The sequence below is a fragment of the Diachasmimorpha longicaudata genome, chromosome 2, assembly GCF_034640455.1.
Source record: "Diachasmimorpha longicaudata isolate KC_UGA_2023 chromosome 2, iyDiaLong2, whole genome shotgun sequence".
NCBI classification, from domain to species: domain Eukaryota; kingdom Metazoa; phylum Arthropoda; class Insecta; order Hymenoptera; family Braconidae; genus Diachasmimorpha; species Diachasmimorpha longicaudata.
In genome coordinates, this window is record NC_087226.1 from 11,633,989 (window position 1) to 11,661,735 (window position 27,747).

Here is a 27,747-nt window from a genome sequence, read left to right on the forward strand (position 1 = left end):
ATTTTAAGACTCGTCAATGATTAATATCGATGTTTAATTTCCAATTATAGGTATATTGTTTCAATCATCTCTTCCCGAGTAATATTTAGCATTGAAAAATGTTTAAAGTTAATGTTAAAACGTCAGAATGAATGAACAATGATTATTTTTTAAAGAGCTCAATCAGAAGTTTGCGGAGCACTTTACCGTCGCCGTCAGACTTTCGTTCACCTCTCATTTCCGAAATATTAATTAAATCGAAACAGGAAAGCTCACTCCCCTAGTCAATCAGCCGCACTCGGAAAATTATACTCTCGCAAATCAAAATTGTTACGCGCCAAGGAAACAATCAAAATTATATTTCAGAGGAATGTTTTATCACTGATTGAAGTAATTAAAATTTTACGGAGTACATGAAACGCCGAAAATTTAGTTTCCAACATATTTCTGTTTCAAAAAAAAATTATTCGGTCCACTTCCAAAATACCCAAACCAAACCACAAATTTCATAATGAATGACTAATTGAAATACATCTACGCAATAAATATAGGAAAATTTCCTTTTGTATATGTTGTGATGGCAAATTTACCAAGTGCCAGCCGAAAGGCAATCCACTGAGGCACGAACTCATTTCCCAGATATTAAAAAAATTAATTGCATCGGAATAAGGGACATTGTTCCTTTGTGGTATTCAATCAACACGAATCAGAGAATATAATATAACTAATTATGAGTCTTGAATGGCTATTTATAGAAGCGAACATAGTCGTATATAATGATGTGAGCAGAGTCAAGGGGTTATAGACCACTTCACCACTCTCCACTCTAGTGAATACAAAAATTATTTTATAATTATTTTTCTCGGCGACTACGAAGGCCAATGTACATTGTCCATGAGCATACATATGTACCACCTGATGTATTCATAATCATGTAAATGTTTGTAAAAATCTGGAAATGATTCAATTCCATAAAAATCCAGGTGATGCATGAGTCCCATGTGTAATGCCAAATAAAATGTAAAAGATCAACTCTATCGTGATAAAAAAAAAAACATTGAAATTCAATAAAATATAAAATTCCGGTTTTCGTCGTTGACTTGTCATGTGACATTTTTCGTTCCAATTTGGAATGCATGAAACGCCCGACAATGAGTGCCCCTCCACACAATCCACCCATCCACCCCTTCAACTTCACATCCCTCCCCCTACGTCGCCCTCCAACGACTCGTAGTGGCAGAGAATTTCCCATTTGCCACCCTCCACTTGCAAAAGCCCGTCCTCACTCGCACTCCTATCTCTATCTTCCTTCCATCTTCTCCTTTCCACCGTGGAAAATTCAACTTTTCTTTCTCCGTCTCTCGCTCCATTTACCCGAGTGTATCACAGAACATTTTCTTCTCTTTATCTTCGTACCTTCTTTTTTACTCCCTCTGGTGCAGTGTGGAGCACCCAAGAGGGGTAACAAAACTTTTGTATCTCACTGGGTGGAGGGAAGGAACAACTATGGACCACCTAAAAACGTATTTTCGACAAACAAGTTTAATGTGATAGTCGGGTTTGAGATATGAAAGGGGATGGGATGCTGAAGTTGTTGAGAATTTCGATGAGAAAAAAAAAGATTATTTTCAAAATCTGGAAGATGAGATCTAAGAAAAAATTCTGACCTTTTCTATAAAACATGGAATTTACTATTCAGAGCTTTAACGCAAAAAAAAACACGAGAGTATTTTTGTAACTCAGGAACTTCTCCACAAAAGTCGACAAATAGTTCCTCTAAATTAACAAGACATAATATTTGAATTTTAACCATAGTACTACTGATATATTTAAAGTATTAATTTTTGCAGTTACTGTGACTTCATGATTTAATTAGTTATGGAATCTCACGAAGTATCCACTAATTCCCACGAATAACCCAGTCCGAAACCTCCTAAAACCGAAAACAAACCTCGGAATTTCCACCAAAATCCCTTTACAAACTCACCAGAATTCGAATTCCAAATCCAATTGAATGATCCCTCCCCCCAAACTACTATCAGTCCACCATACTTAAAAAATTCACCAACGATTTTAGATATCACGAGGGCGTTAAAAAACACCATCTAAAAATCGCCTAAAAAAAAGTCAGATAATGAAATTCCGATCGGTTTATGTTTCCCTGTGAGCGATGAAAAAAAAACCCTCCCTCCTCCTCCCTTTTCCCCAACATAGCTGGGAGTGCTACGTGTGCAGCATAAAACCAAGGTATATACGTTATGACAGGATACACAAGCCTTCCCCTCTCTCGCCCCCCAGTCACTTCGGAAAAGAAAAGAGACAGAACGAGGTATCCCCTTTAAACCCTGCAGGGCGAGCGAGCCCTGGCTTTAGCCAGGGCCCAAGGCTGTCGTTGAATATCGTCACCCCAGCGTGTGAGGTACGATTTCACCAAGGACTTTGAAAAGACAATGATGCAGCAACAAAAAAAGAATCAACAGGGAAAATGAAAATTTCTGAAATAGAAAACAATGTAGTTCTAAAAGAAATTGTCTTCACGCTCGAGGACTCGATGTGGTTGACAAAATTTGATGGTACCTTCAGAGAGAAAGAGAGGGAAAGTTCAGCCCTAATTTGATGAAACAACAAGTCATTTTATTACAAGAAAATCGACTGTCAAAAACTCCAAACAGCTAGAGCAAAGTGTTCAGCTTTTTCTCACATTTTCAAGGAGTTTTGTCACATGAAAAATTAAATCTAATTCATCGAAAGTGTGTCACTTTATTTTCTGTTAAAATTCACGATATATCTCTTGCTAAATATTCCTGGGTTTCACTGAAATAAAGAAAAAACTCTGTGATTGAAAATGAAAAGTTTTGCTGCTCAACTTTACAGAGAAACTCAACAGAGATTAGGAAAATTTGGAGTAATATAGCCCTGAGCCCTTCACGTTTTCATTGAGAACTTAAATAAGTTGAAAAAAATTTTCTCGAGTTTTATATACACCGACTCTATCACAAATTCAATAAATTATTAATATTCAAGAAAAATAATAAAGTAAGTGAAGTACAATTTCTGCTACATAACAATTTCCCTCCCCTTCGACAAACAAGTTCCCAGTGTTATTGCACTTGGAATTGCATCTGATGGCAATCTGAGTTAGAAGTGAAGCTGGATGAATGCTGGAGCTGTGTTAGAGAGAGGGTCAGGGGAGGCTGCAGAAGCTTCAAGTTGCGAATGGTAGGCGTATTAGATCCTGAGATATATAACCCCGAGTGTCCAATACTACCAAGAGAGACAGCCATACATTTATATCGATTCTCGTAAATTTCTCAGCCCCGAACGACGTGGTCTCGAATCCGACAAAAGCGACGACCGTATATTATTGCCAACGCTACCGAGAGAGTCCAATCGTAATCTCGTTTTCACGTGCATCGATGAATTCAAAACAACTTCCTGGACAAATTTTTTTTTTTCACTCTATCCATTCGCTGTCTCTCTTCATCCCCTGATTCTTTTTTTTGTTTTATCATAACAATTGGAGTGAATAAATATTTACTCCCATCTGAGTGAAAGGAGCGAGAGAGAAAGAGACGGTGGAAAAATAATGAAAATATGTATTAAAAACGGCTGGGGTATCCAATTTGATGGCGTACCTACCACCGCAGCCGTCCGAGTCCCAGGACACTGCCGAGGGGTGTTGAAATGAGATAGTCAGACAACAGTGTGAGAGAGAGAGAGGAGGAAGTGGTGGTAGCTAGAAAAACACACATGGGGTGGTTCCCTTTAAGGTCGTATCGTCGTTGGCAGGATTATAATAAGCCCAGACCCGCTAGAATCCAATACTTACGGACGACAGTTTCCGCTAAGGGATGGAAAGACCAGAGGAGGGAGAAAGAGGACTGTACTGTACGATACTACTACCCAGACATACACATTTCAGAATAACTGGAGGAATTGGGCTCCGAAGTCTACATAACAGTGTGGAGAGGGGGGGACAGTATTTTCAAAGAGTTTTTTTTTTAATAAAGGGCCAGGAGCAACCACAGTGGGGAAGGGATGGTACGGAGGGACACGTACGAACACTTCGCAGGGGACTACACTCTGTGGTATTTCGTTGGCTGACGTTGGCAAAATTCGGAAAACCCCTGGATGCTGGGGCTTCATTCTTTCTAATGCTGGACTAGATCGTAAACTCCGGGCAATGGCCTTCCTCGCTTTTTACAAAATCATAAAAATGAAAAATTGAGGGCGAACGGGGGTTAAGATGATTAAAGGGACTCGTGGAGCATGGGGAATTTGAGATAAGTGGATTTTTCAGATTGAGTGAGGTGAGTGGTGATGTAGTTTGGATTTTAGACGATAAGATAGTGTGGAGAATTGGGCATACAGATTGTATAGTGCTAGATTTTTTTTTATCAAGCAAATAATTGAAGTTTCAAGATTGCAAATTTAAATCCAATTTAATTGTTGATTAACGAGTTCTCCGGGATCGTTAGAGTATCACTGATATTTCAGTAGAAAGTGCAGATCGACTAGCTAAATTCTTTATTATTGAATCAGTAATTGAATCGGAAGATAGCTAGTAAAACACCGCACAGTGAATTCATCCCTCGAGAAAGAAAAATATAGTAATAAACAAAACTACACGATAAAAAACGAAAGTCAGCCCACGTACACCTTAAATTAAGACTAACATCCCAGCCGCATTTGTTTTTTTAATCTATTATTCTCTCCATTTTAATTTTCAAGTTAAAGTCGAGAGTAAAAGTAAATCGTGTAGTTGTAAATCACGCCCACCCCTCTCCTGTCTTTACCCCCTCACCAATGCCACCATTGGCAACAACCCTGGACTTTCTTGAAGCGGTTTTTTCCTCGCAGGAAAAAAGGGGGAATGTCACCCCTTTTAAGATCCCCCGTTTTATTCCGATTTGTCTGAACGTTGACTCGCCCATGACGATTGACTCCCCCTTTCCCTGTTCCTCTAGGGTATCGGGGCTAGTGTCCAGTTGGGAACACATGGCGTCAGTGGTAAATTTTTTTTTTTTTATTCCAACGTCAGGGAGACATATGCAGTGTGTATGTGCGTGCCCGAAAACACTACAGTCACACATCGAAAGGCAATGGAACATCAGAACAGCCGCCAAACGTCAGAAACCGAGGGGGGGAGGGGGTGGTAAAAAGTACAGGGATGAGGGCTCTTGGGAGATTGGAAATGTCAATCCTCTTCAGAACGCTCTATTTTTCCTTCCATTTATTTTTTAAATATACCCCCTCTCGGGCAAGTTGGAGAAACTCAATTTGAGAAATGCCAATTCTGCCCAGTTTTTAATAATTAATTATGAATAGTTCATTTCAAATATCGTAAGTTAGATATTAAATTTTGAATATTTAAGTTTCTTGATGGAAGTAAAGAAATGCTGCCAAAGAAACTTCTCTCATCAGCTCAACAATCTCAGTCATAAATTAATTCAACTCATTCGTGAATAAAATAATTTGTTCTATTCGATTTTAAAGTTAAATAAAAGCACTCGAGGCATCTAATTTTATGTTTCACGGTAGATAAACTCCTGAGTTGAGAAAACAATTACTGGGAGAATGTGATTATACTTTTTTTTTCCTTGCATTCTGGTATTTTTTTAGTGACTATCGGGACACGTTTAGGCTGTGAATGGTATCCATTATTTTATTTTCATGACAATGCACCGTATTCATCTTCACTTCGGTGAGACTGAACGTGGAGAACAAAAGGGGACAGGATGAAAGTTATATTCATCTCTATCCCTTCCAATTCCTTATATTTTACTATTCCAGCCACAACTTATCTTCGATTCCTGTTCTGTTCACATTGGTGACTTATCGTTGAATTATTATTCATCTATTCTTCTATTTTCTTCTTCGTTATTTTTTCTTCATTCTGTTTAGCTCACAGTGAAGAGTTTATTTATCGTTGAATGCTATGAGTATTAAAGTTTAGAAGTCAGTAGGAAATAGTAAACAGAGTTATTGAGGATTTAATGAAAAATACGGACAATGCAAAAGCACCAAGAGCTATTTTTTGTTTTTCCGATGGCGATAGCATTTTCTTTTCTTCTATGAGAACAAATATGGAATTAAATGCATTCAGAAAAACAACATTCAATCAGACAACGCTGTCGAACCTCTATATTACATCAGTTTCTGAACAAATACTCTATTGTTTACAATTTTCGCATCAATTTTTGATAGATTTCTTGAAAATGTAAAATGTTTGGGACTCGGTTTATGGTGTGGATGAAATGTTTATGACAGAAAAGCTGTGAGGATTACATTTCAATTTTCTGTGTGAGAGAGATAGAGTGATTCCCGGAAACGGTGAATCGGTAAATTCAGGTGAATGTTGCTGGGAAATGTTGTGCTTTGGGTGAATAAATATTCTAGAGAGAGACATAGTAGAGACAGTCACAATAGAAATTATTATCAAGTAGTAATTCAAGGAAATTTCGATAAATATATATTTTGGTCTTATGGTTTATTGAACTTATGTTCAATTTAATAGTCAATATTCGGTTTTAATCGCATCTTCCAAAAGCCAATTGCCTATTAATGTTGGGTTCATTATGAACTAAAATTTCGTAACGATTATAATTCCTCCAAAAATATATGGAAAATATCCCAATGTCCCCTCATATCTCATGAAACGTAAATTGCGGTTGACAATAAATGATGTCAGGAGAAAATGAGGATTTTCGTTTATCAAAAAATTAATCTGTTAAAGAGCTCTAACAATCCTTTATAGAAGCACTCTACATTAAGATGAATGTATAATTACTAAATCAATCGTATTTAAAATGCATTTATCCATTCGAGTTCCATTTTTCCCTTACATTTCCATTGCAGTGGGACATGGCGAATCTCATGAAATTTAATACTTTCCTGACCTTTATAATTCAGATTAAAAATCAATACGGAAAAGAAGCTGAGAGGTTTTCTTCCAGTTCTATAAAAATGGACATAAAAATACATCGAAGAAAGACATTCGGATAGGATATTCAATCATTCCATAAAACTTAATGGACTCCATTACGACTTAATTCAACATAACTGCAATATAGTGAACTTTTCAGTATTCTTGGAATAATATGACTATTTTTTTGCATAAAAATATCATGAGTTAACAAAAAGAGAAATCAAATTTTCTCATTCGGGCGTGTCATCTCAATGTTTGATTGCTTCCATAAATTCGAGGGTGTGTTTATTATTCCACACTGAGAGTAGTGGGGATTTCAACAAAGTAAGCGACTAGTGTAAACGAACAGAATAAACATCCCGAACAGTTACACTCAACGCTGTGATAACGCCGATTGTTTATACGTGAAATCATAAATATTGATTCAACTATAATTGATAAAATTTTAATGTGGAGACGATTTAATCCAATCCCCCTGATAACCTCGATAATTATTGAAGATATGAAAAATACAGAAAGACTATCCCGTTATGATTAAATCTTCCTCTAGAGACGTTCATGTTTGTATTAAAGAGAACAACTAACCGAAGGAAAGCGCTCTGCAGCTATTGCCAATGCTTGACAATCACATGTCGCATATGAATGTCAACAATAAACCACAAACATGCCAATCAATCGATAAAAAAAAACCCATCGTAATTATCGAGAGCATTCATAAAAAGAGTAATGAAGGCTGAGAGATTATCGATGAGATCACAGGTGTAGAATTCGTTCCATGATGAAATTTTTGAATACAAAAAAGATTGATGTAATCCCTCTGATTGGATTCCTAGTAATCCATGCTCGTCTCTGGCCGTCTCAACGACTCCTTTCAATTCAAAATATTAACTCCGTAGATAAGAAATGAGAGAGTAGAGGAAGTGAAGATTACTTATCACTTATTAAGACGAATTTAATAAAAAAAGTATTTTCTGGATTTTTCAGTCGATCGGAGGTTTTTTTTAATGATCAGAATTTTTCCCCACTGATTTCAATTTAAATGACTTATTTAAATAAAACAATCTAGGACATACTTGAATGTAATGATTGAATGAACTCATTTAATGACCAAAAATCACCTCACACAGATACTTGGATATCCTTCAATAATCCGTAATATCTCAGTCCTCACCTTGCAGCGATTAATGACTCTAATGTTGTAATACTGAGCAATTAGTCACAACGAGTCGCTCATTGTATGAAATTACAAAGAATTTCCACTTCATTTTCCTACAATCTCATAACACTATTTTTTGAAAGCACATAGCAAAGGGTAAGACAATGATTAATCGTTATAGAACCGGAACTTCTGAATGAGCGTAAGTCTTCTCCGGAATGACATTTCCAAATCACGATATATCAAATATGAAAAAAAATCCCATCCACAAGATGCTCTAGGAAATGTGCAGTCATACTTTCCCACTCAATCAAATTTCGCCGGTATCTCATCGGCTCCACTCAACTATCTTTCCCCTCACGCCATTTTTTCATTTTTTTTCCCCCAAAGAGCTCCAACTATTGCCCATGATGGTAACTATCTCACTGTTGTGGACAACTTATAACATGTCATGCTGCTTTCCAAGCGAAATCATAAAACTTTCGTCTGGGCCCTAAAAACCAGTAATGCCAGCTAACAGGCATGCTCGCCTGTAAAAAGATTATATGACCTTACATAAGGCGTTATAGCTTGTCATTACACCCACGTGATAATGATTCATACGGCAAATTGGAGATGCCGAGGCAACAAATGAAAAAAAAATTGCAAAAAGTAGAACAAAATACTCGAAATAAAAAAGACAAAAATTGAGATAATCCACATTGATAATTCAAAATAGTCTGAAGGCACAATTTATTGGTGATTTCATTTGTTAAAAATGGAGCTGATTACTTCAAACAAAACGGCGGAATCTAAACTAAACTACTGGACAACAGCGAATAAACAACTTCGTAGGAATCGATGGAACAGAGAGTATTCTGAACAGGCCATTTTTGAATGCCTTATAAACTAGCCGGTTTATAGGAAAATGCCAGGAGAGCTGGGGCATAACCAATGAAATTCTCGTAAAAAAAATAACCCTGTGCATCGTACCCTAAACTCATGAGCTCTGAAGGGTATCCAAGTATTTTCCACCGGTTTGTACAGGGCTATGCTATCGAGGAAACTACGTGGAATCATTAAATTTGTCCATTAATTTGTGTGAGGCAAATTTGAAAGCTAAATCATTAATATTCAGCGCCATTTAAATGACACTTTACACAAAATAATTATGGTTTAATTGTTTTTTTATAGAGAGCAAATTAAAATTATTTAAACTCTCAGAAATCATGTCGCTGGTAAAATGGCTCAAGTCAGTGAAATTATTTGTTGCTCGAAGTGATTAATATTGTGAGCAAAAACACATTGCAGAACATATCATGACCCTCATCTCTTCGAGATTAACGACTCTCGATTTGCCAAAATACCACCAATTTTCGGTAGAACCGAATTTGAATATTTTAGAAAATTGGTGGTATTGCGTTACTCTTTGGAATATTCACCAAGCGGTTAGAATATGATCCCTGAGTGCCCTGCATCAACCCAGCAAATTCCAACGAAAAACTAGTTGACTTTTCGATTTTCCTGTAATGTTTTTCTCAAACCTTCTCTTGCCAACCCTCCAGAGCAAAAATAAATTGAAAAACCCATGTGAATCCCTCCAGAAATCCGAATAAAGCTTCAAGCCGAACAAAAGCCACGACAAGTAGATCCACATCTCAAAATGAAAATCAGAACCCCGAGATAACCTACAGAGATATTCGGAATGATGACTATAGAATAGTAAACCACATTTATGAGAATTGAATGACTGAGACAAGGAAATACGAGGAGGGTAAACCGTGGAACTTGTGACAGTTGCAAGGAGGAAATATGGATGAGAGAGGAGGAACGGTTGGGAGAAGTTAGCCCCGGCTGTTTGTCTGTCATGCACTAGGGGAGGGGGGTTATATCACCCAGGGGGAGAGGAGACCGACAGAAACAAACCGGGACACACGAGTGATACTCACACGTTATATTAGAACAAATCTGAAGAGTTTAGTTGTTAGTTTCACCATCCACTGGTTTTCCATCTCCGGCAGAACCTCCACAAACTATTACAGATGATTGAATTCGAGAAAACCAACGAGATTTTCACTCAATTCATCATTTCGACATCAGTTTCAACATTTTATTACCATTAAAAACACGCACTGAACTGAAACACTGTCATGAGACAGACCCGACGGACACAGAACTGTGAAAAACCGAATTTTCAATGACCATCGTATCCCTCAACAATTCAATTGAAGCCTCAAGGTCATCATGAATGACTAATTATTATCTCAACTATGGAGTTTATGACGGAACTGTTGATTAACAATTTTAGCAATCGCCAAAATGTTCACCCTCTTCACTATTCTCCAGCTTTTGCACCGCCGAAACTTCAATGACGGCGGGGCTCCAGATTAATATGGCCGTCCGTTGACACGAAGTTTCGTGGAGCACTGCTGAGAGGAGCCCTGAGGCATCACGAATTTCCTCATTCTCATAAAATCCCCATCGCCCCCACCCATCCGTACAAACCCCACAGAATTGGAAAAACTATAAATTTACATTAACAATAAACAGAGCCGTAATAATCAGCCATTTTTCCACACAAAATTCATCTCTCTCACTCTCTCTCTCTCTCACACACACTTCACCCAATTCATGTATTTGCAGGTAGAATAATCACAACGAACCACAATCATCAATATCACAATGGAAAAACTTTTATTTTTTCATGTAACTTCACTCACCTCGTCGCCGTGCTTTCCTTCACCCTCACGCGTAATATCACTCTCTCTTTTCCTCGCACTGTTTATCTCTCTCTTACTCCCCTCGTTTTTTTTTTCGTCTCAACAATCTCACTGAATACAGCGAAAAAAAGGGGAAAAAGAAACAAAAAAAATATAATATTTTCACGGCGTTTGGTTGATCACAGGTTCGCACAGTTATTGAGTTTGCGATTGCATAAATCACTGTTTATCATTATTCGTAGGCGTTTAATTGTCTAACAATAATCACGCTGACACACTGGACGCGGTTATTTGGTGAACGACGTCAACATTACCACCGTACGCTCTCATGGCGGCCATCTTTTCGGGGCCACACGAATGTAACGCCACACGAACGGCTCGGGAAACATCGGCCCCCAATACAACTTTCTCTCTCTCTTGCCTTGTGTGATTCCGAGTTCACTCTGTTCCCCACTGTCTCACTTATTTTTCTCCTTTCGTCAGTCGCCCTCTCTCTCTTCGTCGCCGGTGTGTTACGCCCGGGGTTATTTTAATGTGTGCGTTTATATCACGGCTAGAGGGAGGGCAGACGGAATATTCTCCGTTCACGGACGACGCGCACCAACACTAGGACGATAAAACTTCAGTGCGTTACGTGTTTCTATGATTATAAACAAATGGATTGATAAACGAACAAATAGAGCTATTGGAGTTTTTGGGTAAGTAGATTGTAAATTTTGTGACACTGGGTGCCAACGCAAATTTTCGTGATACGCCGGAAGTCAAACGACCTCGTGGCCAATGACGAGGGATGGGCATTGGAACATGGATGACGGGAAGTTGGCCAGTTGTGATGGCGCAGAGCGCGGGTTTATTTAAATTGAATTTATGAATAGATAACAAAAATATTTTTATATGTTGAGACTTTTTTAAGAGGGGAGTTTTCAAAATGTTTATAAGGCATTCATCAGAATGATTAGATTACATATGATGGATAAATCATTTTCTAACATCGATTTTCACATCATAGACAAAATCTTCTTTGATAGAAATTTTTTCTATCAAATGAAAAGTCAATCGAAAAAATTCTCCAATTTGAGAATAATCTGCATAATTAATGCTAAATCTAAATGAAGAAATCTCAACAATTGTTGTCTACGCAGAAAACGTGAAAAATATATTTTTTCTCATACAGTTCTCCTCCAGTTCCAAGAGTTTAACCAGTTAACAATGATTTGAAAAATCTGTAAATTGTTTCACAAAAGTCTGTTTATAAACATACATAAACTGTAATATGTAAAACTGTATCAAACACGTGTCCACACCCAAAAAACAGTAGAGAAATGCATTGGAATGTGGCATTGTTAGCTAGTGGACAAGTCCCTAGTGCTTCACTATTTCCTGAACAGCAGCGATGATATTTCTGGCGCTGATTCCAAAAGAATCAAGAAGAACGTTGGGGGGGCCAGATCTGGGTACTTTAGGAACTGCCAATTTCTTCACAATGATGTCCCTCTCCATTGCAACAGCTGAGGCGACAGCCTCGCCCAGTCCTCCTTCGGGATAGTGGTCCTCCACTGTGACGATTCTGCCACCCGCCTCCTTGGCATTACTGATCACAGCAGCAGCGTCCAAAGGCTTAACAGTGAATGGATCCAGAACTCTGACGTTAACTCCAGCCTTTTCAAGCTCATCGACAGCCTTCAGCGCTTCATGGAGAGTGACGCCAGCTCCGATAAGTAAAACCTGAAAGCAATCACAAAACAATGGATTCAATGTTCGTACACTTAACGCACCAGGATTGGAGATTTTGCTACTCCGAACATTCATCGCCGAGAAAAAGATTTCTCAGAAAGTTTAATGAAGTTTCAAATTACTGGAATTTTTAATTCAACATAATAGAAGAGGAATTGTGTCAATAACAACCTTCTACATCCCTACACACCTTTTAGTTATAATTAAAATCCAACTAACCTGATCCTTCTGGCTGGACTTGACAATCTTGGCCTTTCCAACAGCGAAAGTCTCATCGTTCTTGTACAAAATCGCTGTATTAGGTCTTGAGGTTCTGATGAAACAAATTCCCTTGGTGTTAGCAGCAATTTCCACAGCTCTCTCAGTGGAAACAGCATCACTGGGATAGAAAACAGTAGATCCTGGTATAGTTCTGAACATTGCAATGTCCTCAAGACCCATCTGAGAAGGTCCATCCTCTCCAATGGACACTCCACAGTGTGAGCCAACAAAGTTCACGTTCGACTGAGAAATAGCGCCCATTCGAATCTGATCGAACGCCCTCGTGAAGAACGTAGCGAAGGCTGAGACGAAGGCGACAGTTCTGTCCCTGCAGGTAGCTCCCGTTGCCACTCCCACAAGATTCTGTTCAGCGATGAAACACTCGACAAAGCGACTAGGATCAACTGTCTTAATTTTGTCAGCGAAGGTTGAGTTCTTGGTGTCACCGTCTAGGGCAATCACTCGGGGATTGTTCTGTGCAATTTTAGCTAGAGCAGTTCCATAGGCGAGACGAGTTGCCACTTGATCGGTGGTTTTGTAGGCAGGTGGAGTCTGGAGCTTGATGTTGGTGATGTTGACGACTGGGGCGTCCTCAACGAGGGGCTTCTGGGGGTGGAGGCCAAGAGGACCGTTATTCTTGATAAGAGAAGTCAAGAATTTAATCGTTTCGTCGGCTTTGTCACCCAGGGCCTTGCCATGCCAGTTATCCAAATCCTCGATGTTGGGGAAGTACTTTCCTTTGAAGGTCTTTGCTAAAATGGCAGTGGGACGACCTTTGGTGGTCTGGGCCTCGTGGAAAGCCTTGACGAGCTCCTCTACGTCGTGACCGTCAACCACCAAGGCATTGAAGCCGAAGGACTCCAGGCGCTTGCGGTAGACCTCGAGATTGTGCTGGAGGGCTGTGGGCTCACTCTGCCCCAGGCGATTGATATCGAAAATCGCGCAGAGATTGTCTAGCTTATAGTGGGAGGCGAAATTAAGGGCCTCCCAGATTGATCCTTCTGCGGATTCACCATCACCAATCAGGCAGTACACTCTGTAATGCAATTGAAGTGGAGGAAATTTATTGTGTGCATGTCAACACAATCAGGAGCGATTAATCTCTATGCATTTTAGAAAAAAACTAAGTAATCTGTGTATATTTTCGCAGTAATATTGAGTGGCTATGTAGATGTTATTTTGGTTTTTAAATGATGGGTACCTGTAGCTGGCTCTATCAAAATTTTTGCCAACGTATGCCATTCCGGCAGCAACAGAGAGTCCCTGGCCGAGGGATCCAGTGCCCACATCAATGAAGTTGAGCCTCGGTGTTGGATGTCCTTCCAAGTCGCTGTCGAATTTCCGGAGATTCTGGAGTTCAGCAACTGGCATAAGTCCCGCTTCAGCCCATGCTTTAAAATTTACAACACCATTTATATCATGCTTACATAGGACAGTCAAATATTCCGATATCATCGGAATAATTTTTTTTGTCTCTTATCTGCATGCTAAGACATTCACAAAAGAATTTGCAGTTGTTCGTTATGTTTCGTTCAATGGAAATTACCAGCATAGAGGATGGGGGCAGCATGACCCTTGCTGAGAATAAATCTGTCGTTGTTGGCATCGCGTGGTGCTGAAATTTTGTATCTCATGGCATTGAAGAAGAGGACAGACATGATATCTGCCATAGAAGAGCATGATGTTGGATGTCTGTGAATTGAAAAAAAACAGTCATTATTCCACAGGCCCAACTCCTCCTAATCTTTTATTTGATAACAGCGTCGTGGGGGTTGAATTCGAGTGAGCTAGGATTATTGATCGGCTCGAAGTTGATAGTGGCAAACGGGAGCGAGTGACCTTAGAAGGATAATCATTAAAATTTAGTATATCAGTATAAAATGACTGAATTCGTCAGCAATCAGTCCACTTATCAATTAAATTTTTTGTATTGGAATATTCCAAGAACACGCTATTCGTTGCCACATTGACAATCATTTCGGAGTATTTATGAAGGTGCCAAGAGCAGAGGAGAAGTTGATAAGAAGTGACTCTATCTTTCGTCAATATCAAAAGGTCAGATGAAAGACTACGTCAATATGGATAAATTTGAGAGGAATGGACCGTTATTAATTCAAATATTCCGAATGTCAAGAGTGCGAACTGCGCGCTCTCAAATATTCAAAATATTGAAGAGAACATCAGTCATCGATTGAAAAAAAAAAATTTTGGAAGTCTTAGGTTCTTATTTACGAATCGACCGGAAAAATGGGAGATGTTTAATTTAATTAATTATTTGAAGTTATTGTTAATGAACGAAATTCACCCGCTCTTTGAAGCTTCTGTGGCCTTTACACTCAGAATCCTGAGGGTATTAGCCATGTCCTTGAGCTTCTGGATCTCCATATCGCGCACCATAACTCAATATTACTTGGTATAATTTTTTAACTAAAGGAGTTACTGATTCAACGACTATATCCTACGAAGGCTCAGTAAGCACTGACTGCCGCTTCGACACAATATCGAACGAATACCTTCGCGTCGGTCACTCGTGTGATGGAAAGTTGCCAAGACGCGCGAATTAAGTCCTGAATTTGAAATTTCGACTCTACAATTATTTTAGAAATTAAAAAATGAGTTTTTACTTAATAAATGTGAAAATAAGATACTCTTATTCCTTTGTCCACTTGAGGTGGAGGTTCAGGTGTTGAATACATTGCTACAGTGTTACATAATACCTGCAGTTGTAATTGTACTCTATCATACAAACTAGGCCCCTAATACTGGGGATTGACATTACATTCCTTTCAGCAAAAAAATCAGAAATGCAGTGAATTGAACACTGACAAGACAATATTTAATTATCTAGATAACGAGGGATGTAAACGCAAAATTGAAAGAAACATTTGTCTGGGATTTTCTTCTCTACAAAAAAGTTAAGTCAGGAAACAAATTGGAGAGTAGTGTTTGTTATATTTATTATATTTAATGAATGAAAAACTTGATTCATTTTTTCTCTGTAATGTTGAACTGCAATTTTCTCTTAATAATTCATTGGCTCGTATGGGATTGGATGTTCCGTCTCGCGAAATACCGTGAGACATCGACTGATGTTAAGAGCCAATGGCAATTCTCCTACAATCACTTGTACATTCACGTATTTTATTTCTAAATTTTTTCAACGCTAATGACGAGCACTCGCAGTACAAAACAATTTCTCATATCAAAATGGTTGTTCAGTACAATGATTTATCACTTACATCATATGTTATATCAGGCATAATTTCTATGAGTGATATGGAATTGATTTTTGAAGTCTTCAATCTTAAATTATGTATTCATTATTCCTAGCATACATTATGTACATACAAGCGTCATGCTGCCTTGAACCGAGTGTCGTCACACAAACATACGAACAGAGTTCTTCACGAAATGTCATCTAATTTCTTCTAACAAATAAATGGAATTAACATACATTTCTGATTGGAAATTGTATGCGATATTACCCTGGATGAGGACATAAATCTGTAAATGTTGATCAGCCAAACAAATAGTCGATCCCACGATTGAACATAATTTTATTTAAAAATGAAATAATCAATAGAGTATCCATTCTAATATTCGAGAAAAACTAACCCTCGTCCGGAAATTGACCTTCAGAATCGACTTTCCTAGAAAAAATGTCTCTCAAAACATTGCCCCCCAAAGTCGCTTATCAGGAGATAAGTTGATGCTCAACATGTGAAAAAGAAAATGAAAGGAATCTTCAGTCTTCGAAAACAATCTTCTTTCAAATATTTTTTTACAGAGTCTTGGAAAAGTTAAAAATAAAATCGAATACTACTCAGTTCAGGAAACTTTCCACAGTACACGTGGACCCATAATCAATGAGTGAAGGTCACAGTGTATTCTGTTGATAGACTTTTCTTTTTTGGGATGGGGAATAGTTATCAATGCGTAAAATTAAAAACGAAATTTCGTAAGAAGTTTTTTATCAGACGGTTTCCGTTGTACCACGTGTCAAACCGCAGTGATAACTGCAGTCAACATTTTCGGGTAAACAAAAATAATATCCAAACTTTAATTCAACAAACAAAGAGAAATAATCACGTGTAAGAATGCGGTAATAGGGGAGAAAATGAATTTTCGTGTTTTACGAGTGAGGATAATAATTACTGATCTAGTTATTACTGTGCCAGGGTCACTTACCCAGACTTGCTGGCTTGCGTGGACCGGACGGAATGGATTCTGAGTTTATTAGCAATGTCCTTCAGCTCCTGAATGGTTTTGGCCTCAGGTTTATGATAACTAGCCATGATTGAATGATTTATTCGGCTGAATTAACAACTCACAAACACCAAATTCTCTCACAAATGTTTTGCTTGGAGATGAAGCGGCCGGCGGACGAGGCAATGAGATCCAGTAGACAATATCAGTGGTGTGGACGCACGAGGGAATGGGACTTTTTTATTCGAGTGCTGCCGTCTGTCCTCTGATCACCCGCCAATGGGGTTCTTCACCGCTTCGCCAAAGATGACGCTCACCAATGATCTTCGATCGGTAAAGCAGCAATGAATCTTACCAAAGAGGAAATCCTCTAGAATTTACCATCAATTTTTATATTGGATTATTCAAGTGTTCTATCAGTTGTCAGACACCGGTTTATCAAAAACCAAAGTCTTGCATTGTGGAAAGTCTTGATATGAATAGCCAAAGAATTTGGGTTTTGCTAATGAATCCCCTGACGAACAGAAGAACCAGCTCTTGTTGATGAGTGCGCAATCAATGTCGCGCTAGATCCCTTTATTATCATAACCACGACGACAACTTTTTTGTAATTATTTTATTTAAACAATTGAGTACTGGTCTTCCTTGAGAAGCAAGCTTTCCCCCTCGAAGCCTTGGATGTTCTAAGGAACTTGAAAAAATCTTTGGCAAGCGGTTTCGTCTTCCTCTAATCATAAGTTTTTGATCAGCCACCACAGTGGCGCTGTCGTAAGTCACAAAGTCAGAAAACCCTCAACCAGGGCGAAAGGCGATGGACAACCGTCGTGTTGCGTCGGCGCCGATTTGCTCAAAAAAAACCAGTTAAATTCGTGGGTGCATTGTTGTCTTGCGCGTCTGCAGAATCCTCAACGCCTGAGAACAATTCAAAACACCTCCGTGAGTTCATCTCATTCTCAAATGGACAAGATTGAATAATCAATCAATTGAATTCACCTGAGCGTATGTGCATGATACTCGGTTGTGGTAGGTGAACGGTCGCGAGACCGTCGCGTCGTTTGAGGAAAACGAAAGAGAAGCCGTCGGGCGGTTCCCCTCGTGTAGTGCAACAAGTGTCAAACGTGTGGAAATTAATTTCCAGTTTAAAAAAAAAATTGTGGACTTATTGAATCTCTCATCGTCGAGTGTGAAGGTGCCTTTTTGGGGCATTACTGACGTGAGATGGGGTGCGCCGTGAGTAACACCGGTGAAAAGGCCGCTGCCGAGAGGTCCAAAAAGATCGACAAGGACCTCAGAGCCGATGGAGAACGTGCAGCAAGTCAAGTTAAACTTTTACTTCTTGGTAATTATTTATCATCTCTTATTTTCCTCTAGTTTTAATTAGTGTGATTAATTTGGCCTTAATGGCCCATTGATTCACACGTTTACGATTGTTCTCTCATCATCAAGTTTCTAGAGCGAATGGGAGAATCGTCAATGAGTGTAAGCGATTCATGTTGAGTACATTCACTATCGAAAATGTGAAATTACCTATTTCCTCATTTTTGTCCAAAAGTCAATCTCAAGTGGCGGTGACCAATTTCTTTCAATTATCTCGAAGTCATGTTTACAGATGATGAAATGTCCATCGACAGTCTTTGTTGTCATTCCCTCTTATCATATCACATAAAGTGGTCTTTGTTGGTGATTGCCCTCTAAGTTTTTGCCAGACCAGAGCATTAAAATTGTTCATAATTTGCTTCAAGGATTATTCACTCCTGAGCAATCTGCCTCGTGGTCATTCATTGCTCGGCGGATAATCCTCACTTCCCATTTATGTGTGAATGCAACATATAATGTTTTTATGAATCACTCGCCCAATATGATTCACGAGATAAGATTCCGAATAAACCTGAGCAAGGAAACACAAAAAAGAATACTTTAATTGTATCATTGCTCACTCGGGATCTTCCCAAAGACTTATGTAATTAGAGCAAAATTTAGGAAGGACCAGGACTAATAGTTAAAGGATCAGAAGAATGAGGGATTTTGCAGGAAAACAATTGTTTTCATAACACAGTTATCGCTGCGAGGGGAAGTGAATCGACGATAGCTGGGAGTGAATTAATATTTCCTCCCTATGAATCGTGCAATTTCTAGAAATATTTTTAGTCAGTGATATAAATAACTAATTAGTATGGTCGATGCTGAGGAGATTTGCTGGAGTTCTGGTGGCACTTGACTTATTGCTGATTGATTTTAAATGTTATTTTTAGGGGCTGGAGAGTCTGGTAAATCGACGATAGTCAAGCAAATGAAAATTATTCACGAGACTGGATACAGTCGGGAGGAGTGTGAACAGTATAAACCAGTTGTTTACAGCAATACCATTCAGAGTCTAATGGCTATTATCAGAGCTATGGGACAGCTGAGAATTGATTTTGCTGATCCAAATAAAGCGGTAAGAACATCATTAATGATAGATCATGAATACACTGGTTGTTTAAGTGATTTATTTCCCAGTGCTTGAATAAGTATTGAACGATACTATAATTTCCAGTTGTTTCTTTCAAATGCACTTGAAACAGATGACACAGTCATAACTGACCCCCAAGTGTTTGCGTAATGATATTAAACGATGTTATAATATATTGCAGGAAATAGCCCGACAGTTTTTTACCCTAGCTTCCGCGGCTGAGGAGGGAGAATTAACTGGTGAACTAGTATTATTAATGAAGAGATTATGGCAAGATGCAGGAGTGCAGCTTTGTTTTACACGCAGCAGAGAGTATCAGCTCAACGATTCGGCAGCATATTACCTCAATGCTCTTGATCGTATATCCCAGCCAAATTACATTCCAACTCAGCAGGATGTGCTCAGAACGAGGGTCAAAACCACTGGTATTGTGGAGACTTACTTCTCGTTCAAAGGATTATACTTCAAGTATGTTTCCTCCCCTTTTCCTTCTCTGAATGAAAATTACAGATTCCGAAGAATTTGTTTCCTTCTCACGTCAACTTCAATATTCTAATTTTCTGATTAATTATTCATGGCTTCGTGGATTATGGCTCCATCAGGAGTCGCCTCTGAATTTTATCCACTCGAAGGCTTTTGTTCAACAGAGCCATTTTCTTCGGACATTTCTGTGTCCTATTGAAAAATACTGAAAAATACAACCTTCTGTTCCATTTGTTTCAGAATGTTTGACGTTGGTGGACAGAGATCAGAGCGAAAAAAATGGATTCATTGTTTCGAGGGAGTAACTGCCATCATTTTCTGTGTAGCCTTGAGTGGTTACGATCTCGTGCTTGCTGAGGACGAGGAGATGAATCGAATGATTGAATCAATGAAGCTTTTCGATTCTATCTGTAACAGCCAGTGGTTCGTTGACACTTCGATTATTCTCTTTCTCAACAAGAAAGATCTGTTCGAGGAGAAAATAGCAAGGAGTCCCTTGACCATATGCTTTCCCGAATACAAGGGTAGTAATGCCTTCGAGGATTGCGCTGGTTATATTCAGATGAAGTTTGAAAATCTCAACAAGAGGAAGGATCAAAAGCAGATCTACACTCACTTTACCTGCGCCACTGACACATCGAATATACAATTCGTATTTGATGCTGTGACTGATGTTATTATTAAGAATAATTTGAACAACTGCGGGCTGCTAAGCTGAATCTATTAATTAAGTATTTGCGTCAATTCAAAATCAAATCACCTCTGCAAAAACGAACATATTCTTTAAAAATTTGATAAACGAGTAGAGATTTTTATTTTCACGTTGTGGAAAGACTATAACTAGTTCTGAAATTAAGTTAAATTCTGGCTACTCCATTAGATGGTATTATTTATGACGTCTGATATTTTGTATTTAGACTATTAATCATTTAATTACTCATTAGTGATGTGGCTCCATCTTTCTGTATATAACTACAAGATTAGTTTTTCATGAATCTATCTGGTAAGAAAAAGGGCAATAATCGCATTTTTAAGATTATAATTTCGTAACTTTTGTAATGAATTTACCATGACTCCGATTTTTTCTATGAGATTTTTTGCAAATTTTTTTTATACGTATTCTCACTGTCAGTTATGAGCACGTGCGCTGCTCAGTACAGGTAAAAACTTCTGTTTTTGATAACATCAGTTCTAATGTTTCTGACATCTCTCGCAATGAGGCGTAGACTTAGCAATTTTCTAAAAAGATTTTCATCACACTTTACACTTATCAATAAAAAAAAATTATAATGAAATGATCGTAAGGTTTGACTGATTTATTGAAAGGAGAAAACCCTTTGCTAAGCAATATTCCTTTATTCAATTCATCCAACAACTTTTCGGAACATTTGTCAAAGTTATTCAGTCGCTATCAGCCTCCCCCCCCCTTAGATTTCAGGTGCAGATAATAGATTTCTACTAATCACATTATTATTTACAGACATTAATCTACGCAGGAAGCTGCGAAATAAATTAATTACAATATTTTCATTTAGTTTTTTATCCAAGGAATTCAAACGTCTCGAAACGTTGGCTTTTACAATCGCTTTTAAATTAAAATATCTAATCTTCACGACACAACAACTCGATAGAAACAATCCCATGAATTGGAAACTTACAACAATTGGTCAACAATTCACATTCTTTTTGTCCATAGAATATACGCAATTAACGTAATTGTATCTCTGATATTATGCAAATACTGGTATTAGGCTGGTTTGATCTGTTTTCAATCCCTGCATAATTATCGTTAGCTTTTTTATAAGTCATTTTTCAACAAGTGATATATTCTAGTCTTGGTGCACAAAAAATATCTCGAACACAGTCATTTAAGAAATAGATCTGGCAATCTCTGTAATGTTATTTTTTCTTCCTTTATAAATGATTTTGTAGAGAAGTTTCACTCATTGAAAGATGAATCAATGAATCGTTTCTTATAAATTTGGATATATTTTTGAAGCTTCCAGAACGAAGGCTTATGACAAATTTCAGAAACGTCTTCCATCTAGACATATATGCAACAAAATTGAAACTTTTTCCACAACTCATGTCATCTTATCATTCGACTGTGGACTTTGATATGAGCCAAACGAATAATATAAATTAATCATGCAAAATTATCAGAAAACAATTCCCTCCCGTCTTTTTTAAAATCCTTTCGAATAAACAATTAAAAAAGTTCATCCCAATGGTAAAACAAATCGGTAAACAGTACTGGAATGTCGAGTGAAACTTATAAATTGCTTCTACAAACTTATATTATATTCGTTGAGGTCTTCCTTGAGAAGCTGAACATTGAAGATTTTCCAAAAATTTTCTAAAAACCCCAACATGACCGACTCATCTCAATTTTTAGATGAGGAAATAGAAATATCTTCCTATTTTCAAAAATGTTTCGCTCCCCTTTCTACTAGAAATGACACATACATAATCAAACTTGCCATATTAGCATGTTCTGTCATATTCCTTCCAAATATCCTCCCTCCCACCTCCCCTCGTATTTACTGTGGATGCCTGGCCGGAATGGGTGGACCCCCAGTCGTTCTAGCAGGTACAGGAGGTGGCATATTGGGCGGCAGACTAGGTGGGGGGTGCTGCGGGGGTGGTAGAGGTGCTTGCCTCTGCGGAAGAGGCGGAGGAACGGAACTGGACGATTTGGACTCATTACTCTCCCCAGCGGACCTTGGCAAAGGTGGTGGTGGCCTATTAGGCACCGGATAATTCGGCATCTCCTCAAGAATTTCCTCATAAATCGCTGATTCTGGAGACAACCTCTCAGCCTTGTCATCCCTCATCTCTTCTCTGAAAGGACTTGAGCCTCCAGAAAACTGATTCGACGGTGAAAACTGACTGGAAGAATTTGAAAACTGATTTGAAATCTGATTAGTTCCTACTGGAAACTGATTAGGAAGTACGCTAATGACGCCCGCCCTCGGTACGGGTTTCCTCTCCCTCGCTGGTGACCTCGGTGGCTGCGCAGGACGTGCAGGGGGCGCAGGTCTCGGTGGGCGTCCATCACTGGGACTGGACCTGCCAGAATGCGCTTCCTCATTGATCTCTAACCGTTCCAGTCTCTGAACACCCCTCGTGGGAGAATTCTCGTCGTACTGAGCCACTGTCGTATTACTGCAGATCTCGATTTCCCTTTGAATCAACTGCACCCAGTCAGGAGACTTCAAGGATAATTTAAGCGTCTGTCCACAGACCTGAGTCATTCCCTTCCTCGCTGCTGACAGAGCACACTGGCCGTCCCTGAAGGTCACCCATATGGTTTCTCCTACGAATCTCACAAGGATAACCTCTCCGATGTGAGACAACTCCTGGAGAAGAGCTAACATGAAGTTGTCATCGAAGACACTGTCGATGTCGTCAGCCTCTTCAACAGCCTTGACTATGATGGTACCATCTGGAGGTCCCAGATCCTGAATAACTTCTCGGAAAACAGCTTCTCGTTTATCTGGATCCACAACATGAACGTCCACATCAATTATTGCTATCACAGGTCTGTGATCACTCTGTTTCAACTCAGCTCTACCATAATAGATTAATCTCCCAGGGTTCCAATCCGTTGGAGAGTCAATATCGGGTATTTGCTTGCGTCGCTTCCACAGGACTCGATCAGTCCAGGCGGGCTGTCGGCATTTCTCACTGGTATCGTAATCATCAGAGAATAGATCATATTTATAAGTTGGGGGGAATGTGACTGGGCCCTCCTGGAAGTTCTTGAAGACATTGCCCTGGTCCTGCTGGATCTTCAGCTGATCGTACTGAAGAATTTGTTCAATTTCACCTCTTCTTATCATCTCTCTCATCTCCTCCTTGTCCATATCCACACGATAATTGAAATCTCCACACCAGAATACATAGTCGTGAGTATTTAATGTCCTTCCCATTGGAAATGCAAGTTTTCGGGTGATCTCTGCATAATCAGCGTTTCGTTCATTGACTTGCGATTGCCCAGCGGCGAAATGAGCACAAACGAAGCAGAAGGAGGTGGAATATAATACACAACGTATTGCAGCAGCTCCTTTATTCCCAGTTGTCCCTCCCAAACCTGTCTTCACACAATCCACAGCTACATCTCGTAGATGAGGTGCATGTTGGGGCCGGATAAATAAATAGAGACAGACGCCCACCAGTTGCTGATAGGTTATCAAAACATATTCATCATCCCTCGACAAAACCTTCTGCAGTTCATCCGCCCAGGCCTTGGCGTTGTCTGTACTAGCTGCCATGATATTGCTCGCATTTAAGTCTACAATCTCTTCAAATCCGATGGCAAAGATGTCCACAGGCACTCCATCAAACTCTGGAGAGACCAGAGACGTGGAATTGTTCCTGGGGGCGTCCAAGAGCCAGTCCGCAAGAGATACATCCTTATAAACTACTGACCTAAAGTGTTTTCCCCCATTCACATTGTACGTTCCAACTCCCACGCGTAAATTCATCGGTCTTACATACTCGTTGTATCGCTTGCACATCTCTCGCAGGACACTTGGAGGTGCGTGCAGCATATTCGAGGGCAGGAGAAGTCTTGCTCGATCAGCCAATTCTGTGTTGAGGGTCGAGCCAAGGAGGAGAATGTCAATGGCCTCCTGCTTGTTCGAGTCTAGTAGATTGTTTTGAATGGTTCTAGCAGCTGATCTGGCTCCATCCATCAGTTTAGAGCTCCCTTGGATGGCCCCAGTTCCTGCGTAGATCTTACTGACTTCATTCCCATTGTTTATCCACATCTGTCTGAAGACTTCCTCAAACCTAGAGACCATTTGCTGCTTCTCGAAGAGTTTGAGAAGGGTTAATTGCTTGGAGAGGACCTCCAGAGCAAAGAAGGTCTGCACGCAGTTAGTGCGGTCCAAGCAGTCCAGGCAATTCGTTCTAATGGTCCCTGACTGTTCATTTAGAACTGCACCTCCTACTGCGTAGAACAGAGAGAAAGAGTCCAAGTATTTTTCCACCTTCGCTTTTAGCTTCGAGAGATTCTTCATATTCCCTCCACGACACTCTTGGTGATAATCGAAGATCACGTGGGGGACGTCTTTGTGGTTGGAGCGACCGTGGTGGGTCTGGAATTGTTGGCTCAGCATGGCTTCTCCCTCCTTGCTGCCTATCAAACTTGAACCTAGGAGGTTGACAATCACTTGTTGGCCGTAACGTTGTTTTATCATGGAGAGGTGGCGATCGAAGGCTGGGGCCGAGGCCTCAAAGCCACGGGATATTCTGACCTTGTGGGAGCCCACTTGAACACCCGGTTGCTCCCAGAATAGTGGCACTGAGCCTCGGGTTTGGATAAAAGAGGTTACTTCGTTGTCCAGGTAGATTATCTGCTCTGTCTCAACGAAGTTGGCCACGTGTCCGTCGTCGTTTGTTCCTCTGACGTTGAATCTGCAAGGTCAAGGGTGAATGAAGTAATTGATCAGACAAGCTCAGTCGAACGGTATATGAAGAAAAGATAAACTATGTATATCTAATGGGAGCGATAAAAAAATTACACAGCAACATCAATGAAAGGCAGTTCAATAAAATTAATCCAAAGTTCCCAAAGTTCCAAAGTTCCAAAGTTCTGGTGGACAATTTACCTGGTGCCAGCCCGTTCGCAACTCAGACGAGAGACAACAACTGCCCGAGCTTGTCTGTGCCCAACATACACTGTCCTGATCTCCACACTGCCGCACATTGCTTTCAACAGCCATTCTGTTGTGTTTACTCCAAACCTCAGCAAATGAATGTGGAGCATTCGATTCCAAAAAAATCTATTATCCGTAATAGTTGATTTGTATCTTCTTTGTACACTGAGTGTAATATCCAAGGCTTCCTGCTGCCCAGCAGACCAGGAAAAATAAAAAGTGCCGGAATTGAGGACCTTCCGAACTTCAGAGACCCGATCCTCATTCCCCTGGGTGTAATGTAGAGGTACAAATTGAGTTTGAGTTATTCTAAATATCTCGGACTCCCCGATCTTCCCCACGGAAAAACATCCAGTCACCAGGACCAGGTACAGGAGAGTGTTTTCTCCAGCATTGAGCTGAAGGACCCCCAGGCAGCCATAGGCATCAAGCAGCTTTGTGTACTGAATCTTCAAGGATTCTGTCTCTTGGGCAGCTGCCAGAAAACGTTCATTAGATGTGTCAGCCATATTGTACAACAATTCACTCATCGATAATGTATGGAAATTCGATTGTTTAAATTAAAATTTTTCAAAAAAAAAAATGGGACTATATTTTGCGAGTCTTAATTCGTGGAATAATTCCCGTGGCATGTGTTCTATCATTCATTTATTGATGTGTGTACAGAAATGACATGCATTTATATTTTTATGTATTTATTATGATCTATTGACGCCCACTTATTGGATAGTGATAAGATAAGTATTACGATTACCTTTTTTCATAAATTACGAAAATATAGAATGTGGAAATGGAGATGACTGAATAGGTTTCGCATGATTTCGAACATGTTTTGTGATCTTGTTAATAATTCAATTGTCAACCTTCGAGCAGATAAAATTTGTTCGATTGTTCATTTATCGATTCCTGTGGAGGAGTCCCATCCGTTCATTATTTCGTATTTTTATTATGATCAATTAACGCCCACATATTGACAATTGGCAGTACATAAGTTATAATGAAGCATATTCGCAAAATACAAAAATGATCGCGCGTATATTGAGGTGTTTTGCAATAATTTTTTGTGCTTTAGGTGATATGATTTACTTACACAAAACAGCAACTGCCTGCGACTCAAAAAGGACCGTATCCTTGCGATTTCTGTGTTCCAAAATGAGAGAATGTGGACTCGGTGGTTTCAATTTCTCATATATCCTAAAACCCTTGCCCATCGCCATTGCTAATGTCCCCTAATTCGCCTCTCCCGGTATTATTAATTGTCTTAAGTCAGCACTGACAGGTAACTCAGGTATAGGTAAACCGGTCGGTTGTTGTTTTTTTTTTGCAATAATTATTTTTATCTTTTCGTTCGGGAGAATCTGATCGGAGAGGAATCGGCATCGAGTGGTTAATACCGATTTATTTTTTGCCACTGACACTTGATTTGTAAACACTCGTAAAATTTCACTACATCAACTCCAATTTCCCTGAAGTTTTCTCTGTAATCTTGAGGCCTGAACTTTTTATTTTTCACTCTCAACGGTTGGTTTTCATCTCTTTTTAAGTCATGTATTGTTATTTCTCATTTCTCACTTTTGCGAGGTGAGGGACACTCGCTCACTCACTCGTGAGTGAGACGGTGTGCGCGTGTGCCAGTCGATAATAAAGAGACGATTGAGGGATGCAGAGATCGGGGATAATCGGGAGGCGGGAAAAAATTGGATTTTTGAAGGTGTGAAGGAGAAATTCTGCTACAATAAAAATTCCTGAACTTCTTAGGAAATCTCCCTTCCAAGTGCTAGTCATTTTTATTGAATTTCAGCATTTTAAAAAAATAGGGGAAAGGAAGGTTTTTTAGAAAGCAATACAATAGAAAATCCCAATCGAGTCATTTATTTATGAAATCGTTTACAAAGCGCAAGAATTTACTAAAATTTCACACAATAATTCTCTCATCAAACTTATCACCCAGGGATTTCAGTATTCGTGGGGGAATTCAGCACATGTCATCGCTTATATTCTATAGTAGTGTCATCATGACATATGAATTGTTACAAAAGAATGTATCACTCCAAAGTACGCATACGTTTACATGAATATGTACATGAATCATTATTATTTTAAGTTCTCATTATTGCGATGATTACCAGTGTTTAAGTAATTTTTCACGACACTAATAAAATAATAAAGACAAATCTTACGGATAA

At 39.2% G+C, this 27,747-nt stretch overlaps 4 protein-coding genes across 7 annotated transcripts in view; 1 reads left to right on the forward strand and 3 right to left on the reverse strand.

Moving 5' to 3' along the window:
* LOC135172005 (uncharacterized) overlaps window positions 1–11,507 on the reverse strand; it is a 42,225-nt gene extending 30,718 nt beyond the window's left edge. For 2 of the 3 annotated variants that reach the window (XM_064138397.1, XM_064138405.1), the window contains exon 1: window positions 10,763–11,507. The gene's annotated coding sequence lies outside the window, so the exon portion shown is untranslated. Of the gene's footprint in view, window positions 1–9,991 lie in introns of all 3 variants that reach the window. The other variant, XM_064138398.1, reaches the window with a different exon arrangement.
* Window positions 11,508–11,889: 382 nt separating this feature from the next.
* LOC135172120 (transketolase-like protein 2) lies at window positions 11,890–17,199 on the reverse strand. 2 transcript variants are annotated; one of them, XM_064138443.1, is made up of 5 exons: window positions 16,946–17,199; window positions 14,304–14,449; window positions 13,959–14,148; window positions 12,716–13,793; window positions 11,890–12,487 (listed from the first exon to the last, which is right to left on the reverse strand). In XM_064138443.1, exons 1-5 carry the CDS (start codon window positions 17,050–17,052, stop codon window positions 12,125–12,127), a joined length of 1,884 nt encoding a protein of 627 aa, XP_063994513.1. In that variant the 5' UTR covers window positions 17,053–17,199; the 3' UTR covers window positions 11,890–12,124. The 2 variants fall into 2 exon arrangements, with proteins under 2 accessions (XP_063994513.1, XP_063994514.1); XM_064138444.1 differs by lacking the exon at window positions 16,946–17,199 and adding an exon at window positions 15,063–15,242.
* Window positions 17,200–17,341: 142 nt separating this feature from the next.
* On the forward strand, window positions 17,342–21,193 carry LOC135172224 (guanine nucleotide-binding protein G(i) subunit alpha). Its single transcript, XM_064138458.1, has 4 exons — window positions 17,342–18,302; window positions 19,216–19,400; window positions 19,597–19,883; window positions 20,139–21,193. Exons 1-4 carry the CDS (start codon window positions 18,182–18,184, stop codon window positions 20,614–20,616), a joined length of 1,071 nt encoding a protein of 356 aa, XP_063994528.1. The 5' UTR covers window positions 17,342–18,181; the 3' UTR covers window positions 20,617–21,193.
* A 121-nt stretch (window positions 21,194–21,314) lies between these two features.
* On the reverse strand, window positions 21,315–27,172 carry LOC135172065 (synaptojanin-1). Its single transcript, XM_064138429.1, has 3 exons — window positions 26,652–27,172; window positions 25,514–26,036; window positions 21,315–25,319 (listed from the first exon to the last, which is right to left on the reverse strand). Exons 1-3 carry the CDS (start codon window positions 26,776–26,778, stop codon window positions 22,439–22,441), a joined length of 3,531 nt encoding a protein of 1,176 aa, XP_063994499.1. The 5' UTR covers window positions 26,779–27,172; the 3' UTR covers window positions 21,315–22,438.
* Window positions 27,173–27,747: the final 575 nt, after the last annotated feature.

Coding starts and splice junctions, on each gene's coding strand:
- LOC135172120 (XM_064138443.1), bottom strand. CDS start 17,052: ATGGCTAGTTATCATAAACCTGAGGCCAAAACCATTCAGGAGCTGAAG. Junction 14,149..14,303: donor TGCCCCCATCCTCTATGCTG/GTAATTTCCATT, acceptor TAAATTTTAAAG/CATGGGCTGAAGCGGGACTT. Junction 13,794..13,958: donor TTTGATAGAGCCAGCTACAG/GTACCCATCATT, acceptor ATTGCATTACAG/AGTGTACTGCCTGATTGGTG.
- LOC135172224 (XM_064138458.1), top strand. CDS start 18,182: ATGGGGTGCGCCGTGAGTAACACCGGTGAAAAGGCCGCTGCCGAGAGG. Junction 18,303..19,215: donor AGTTAAACTTTTACTTCTTG/GTAATTATTTAT, acceptor TGTTATTTTTAG/GGGCTGGAGAGTCTGGTAAA. Junction 19,884..20,138: donor TTCAAAGGATTATACTTCAA/GTATGTTTCCTC, acceptor CATTTGTTTCAG/AATGTTTGACGTTGGTGGAC.
- LOC135172065 (XM_064138429.1), bottom strand. CDS start 26,778: ATGGCGATGGGCAAGGGTTTTAGGATATATGAGAAATTGAAACCACCG. Junction 26,037..26,651: donor GCAGGCAGTTGCTGTTTTGT/GTAAGTAAATCA, acceptor GTTTTCTGGCAG/CTGCCCAAGAGACAGAATCC. Junction 25,320..25,513: donor TGCGAACGGGCTGGCACCAG/GTAAATTGTCCA, acceptor TTGACCTTGCAG/ATTCAACGTCAGAGGAACAA.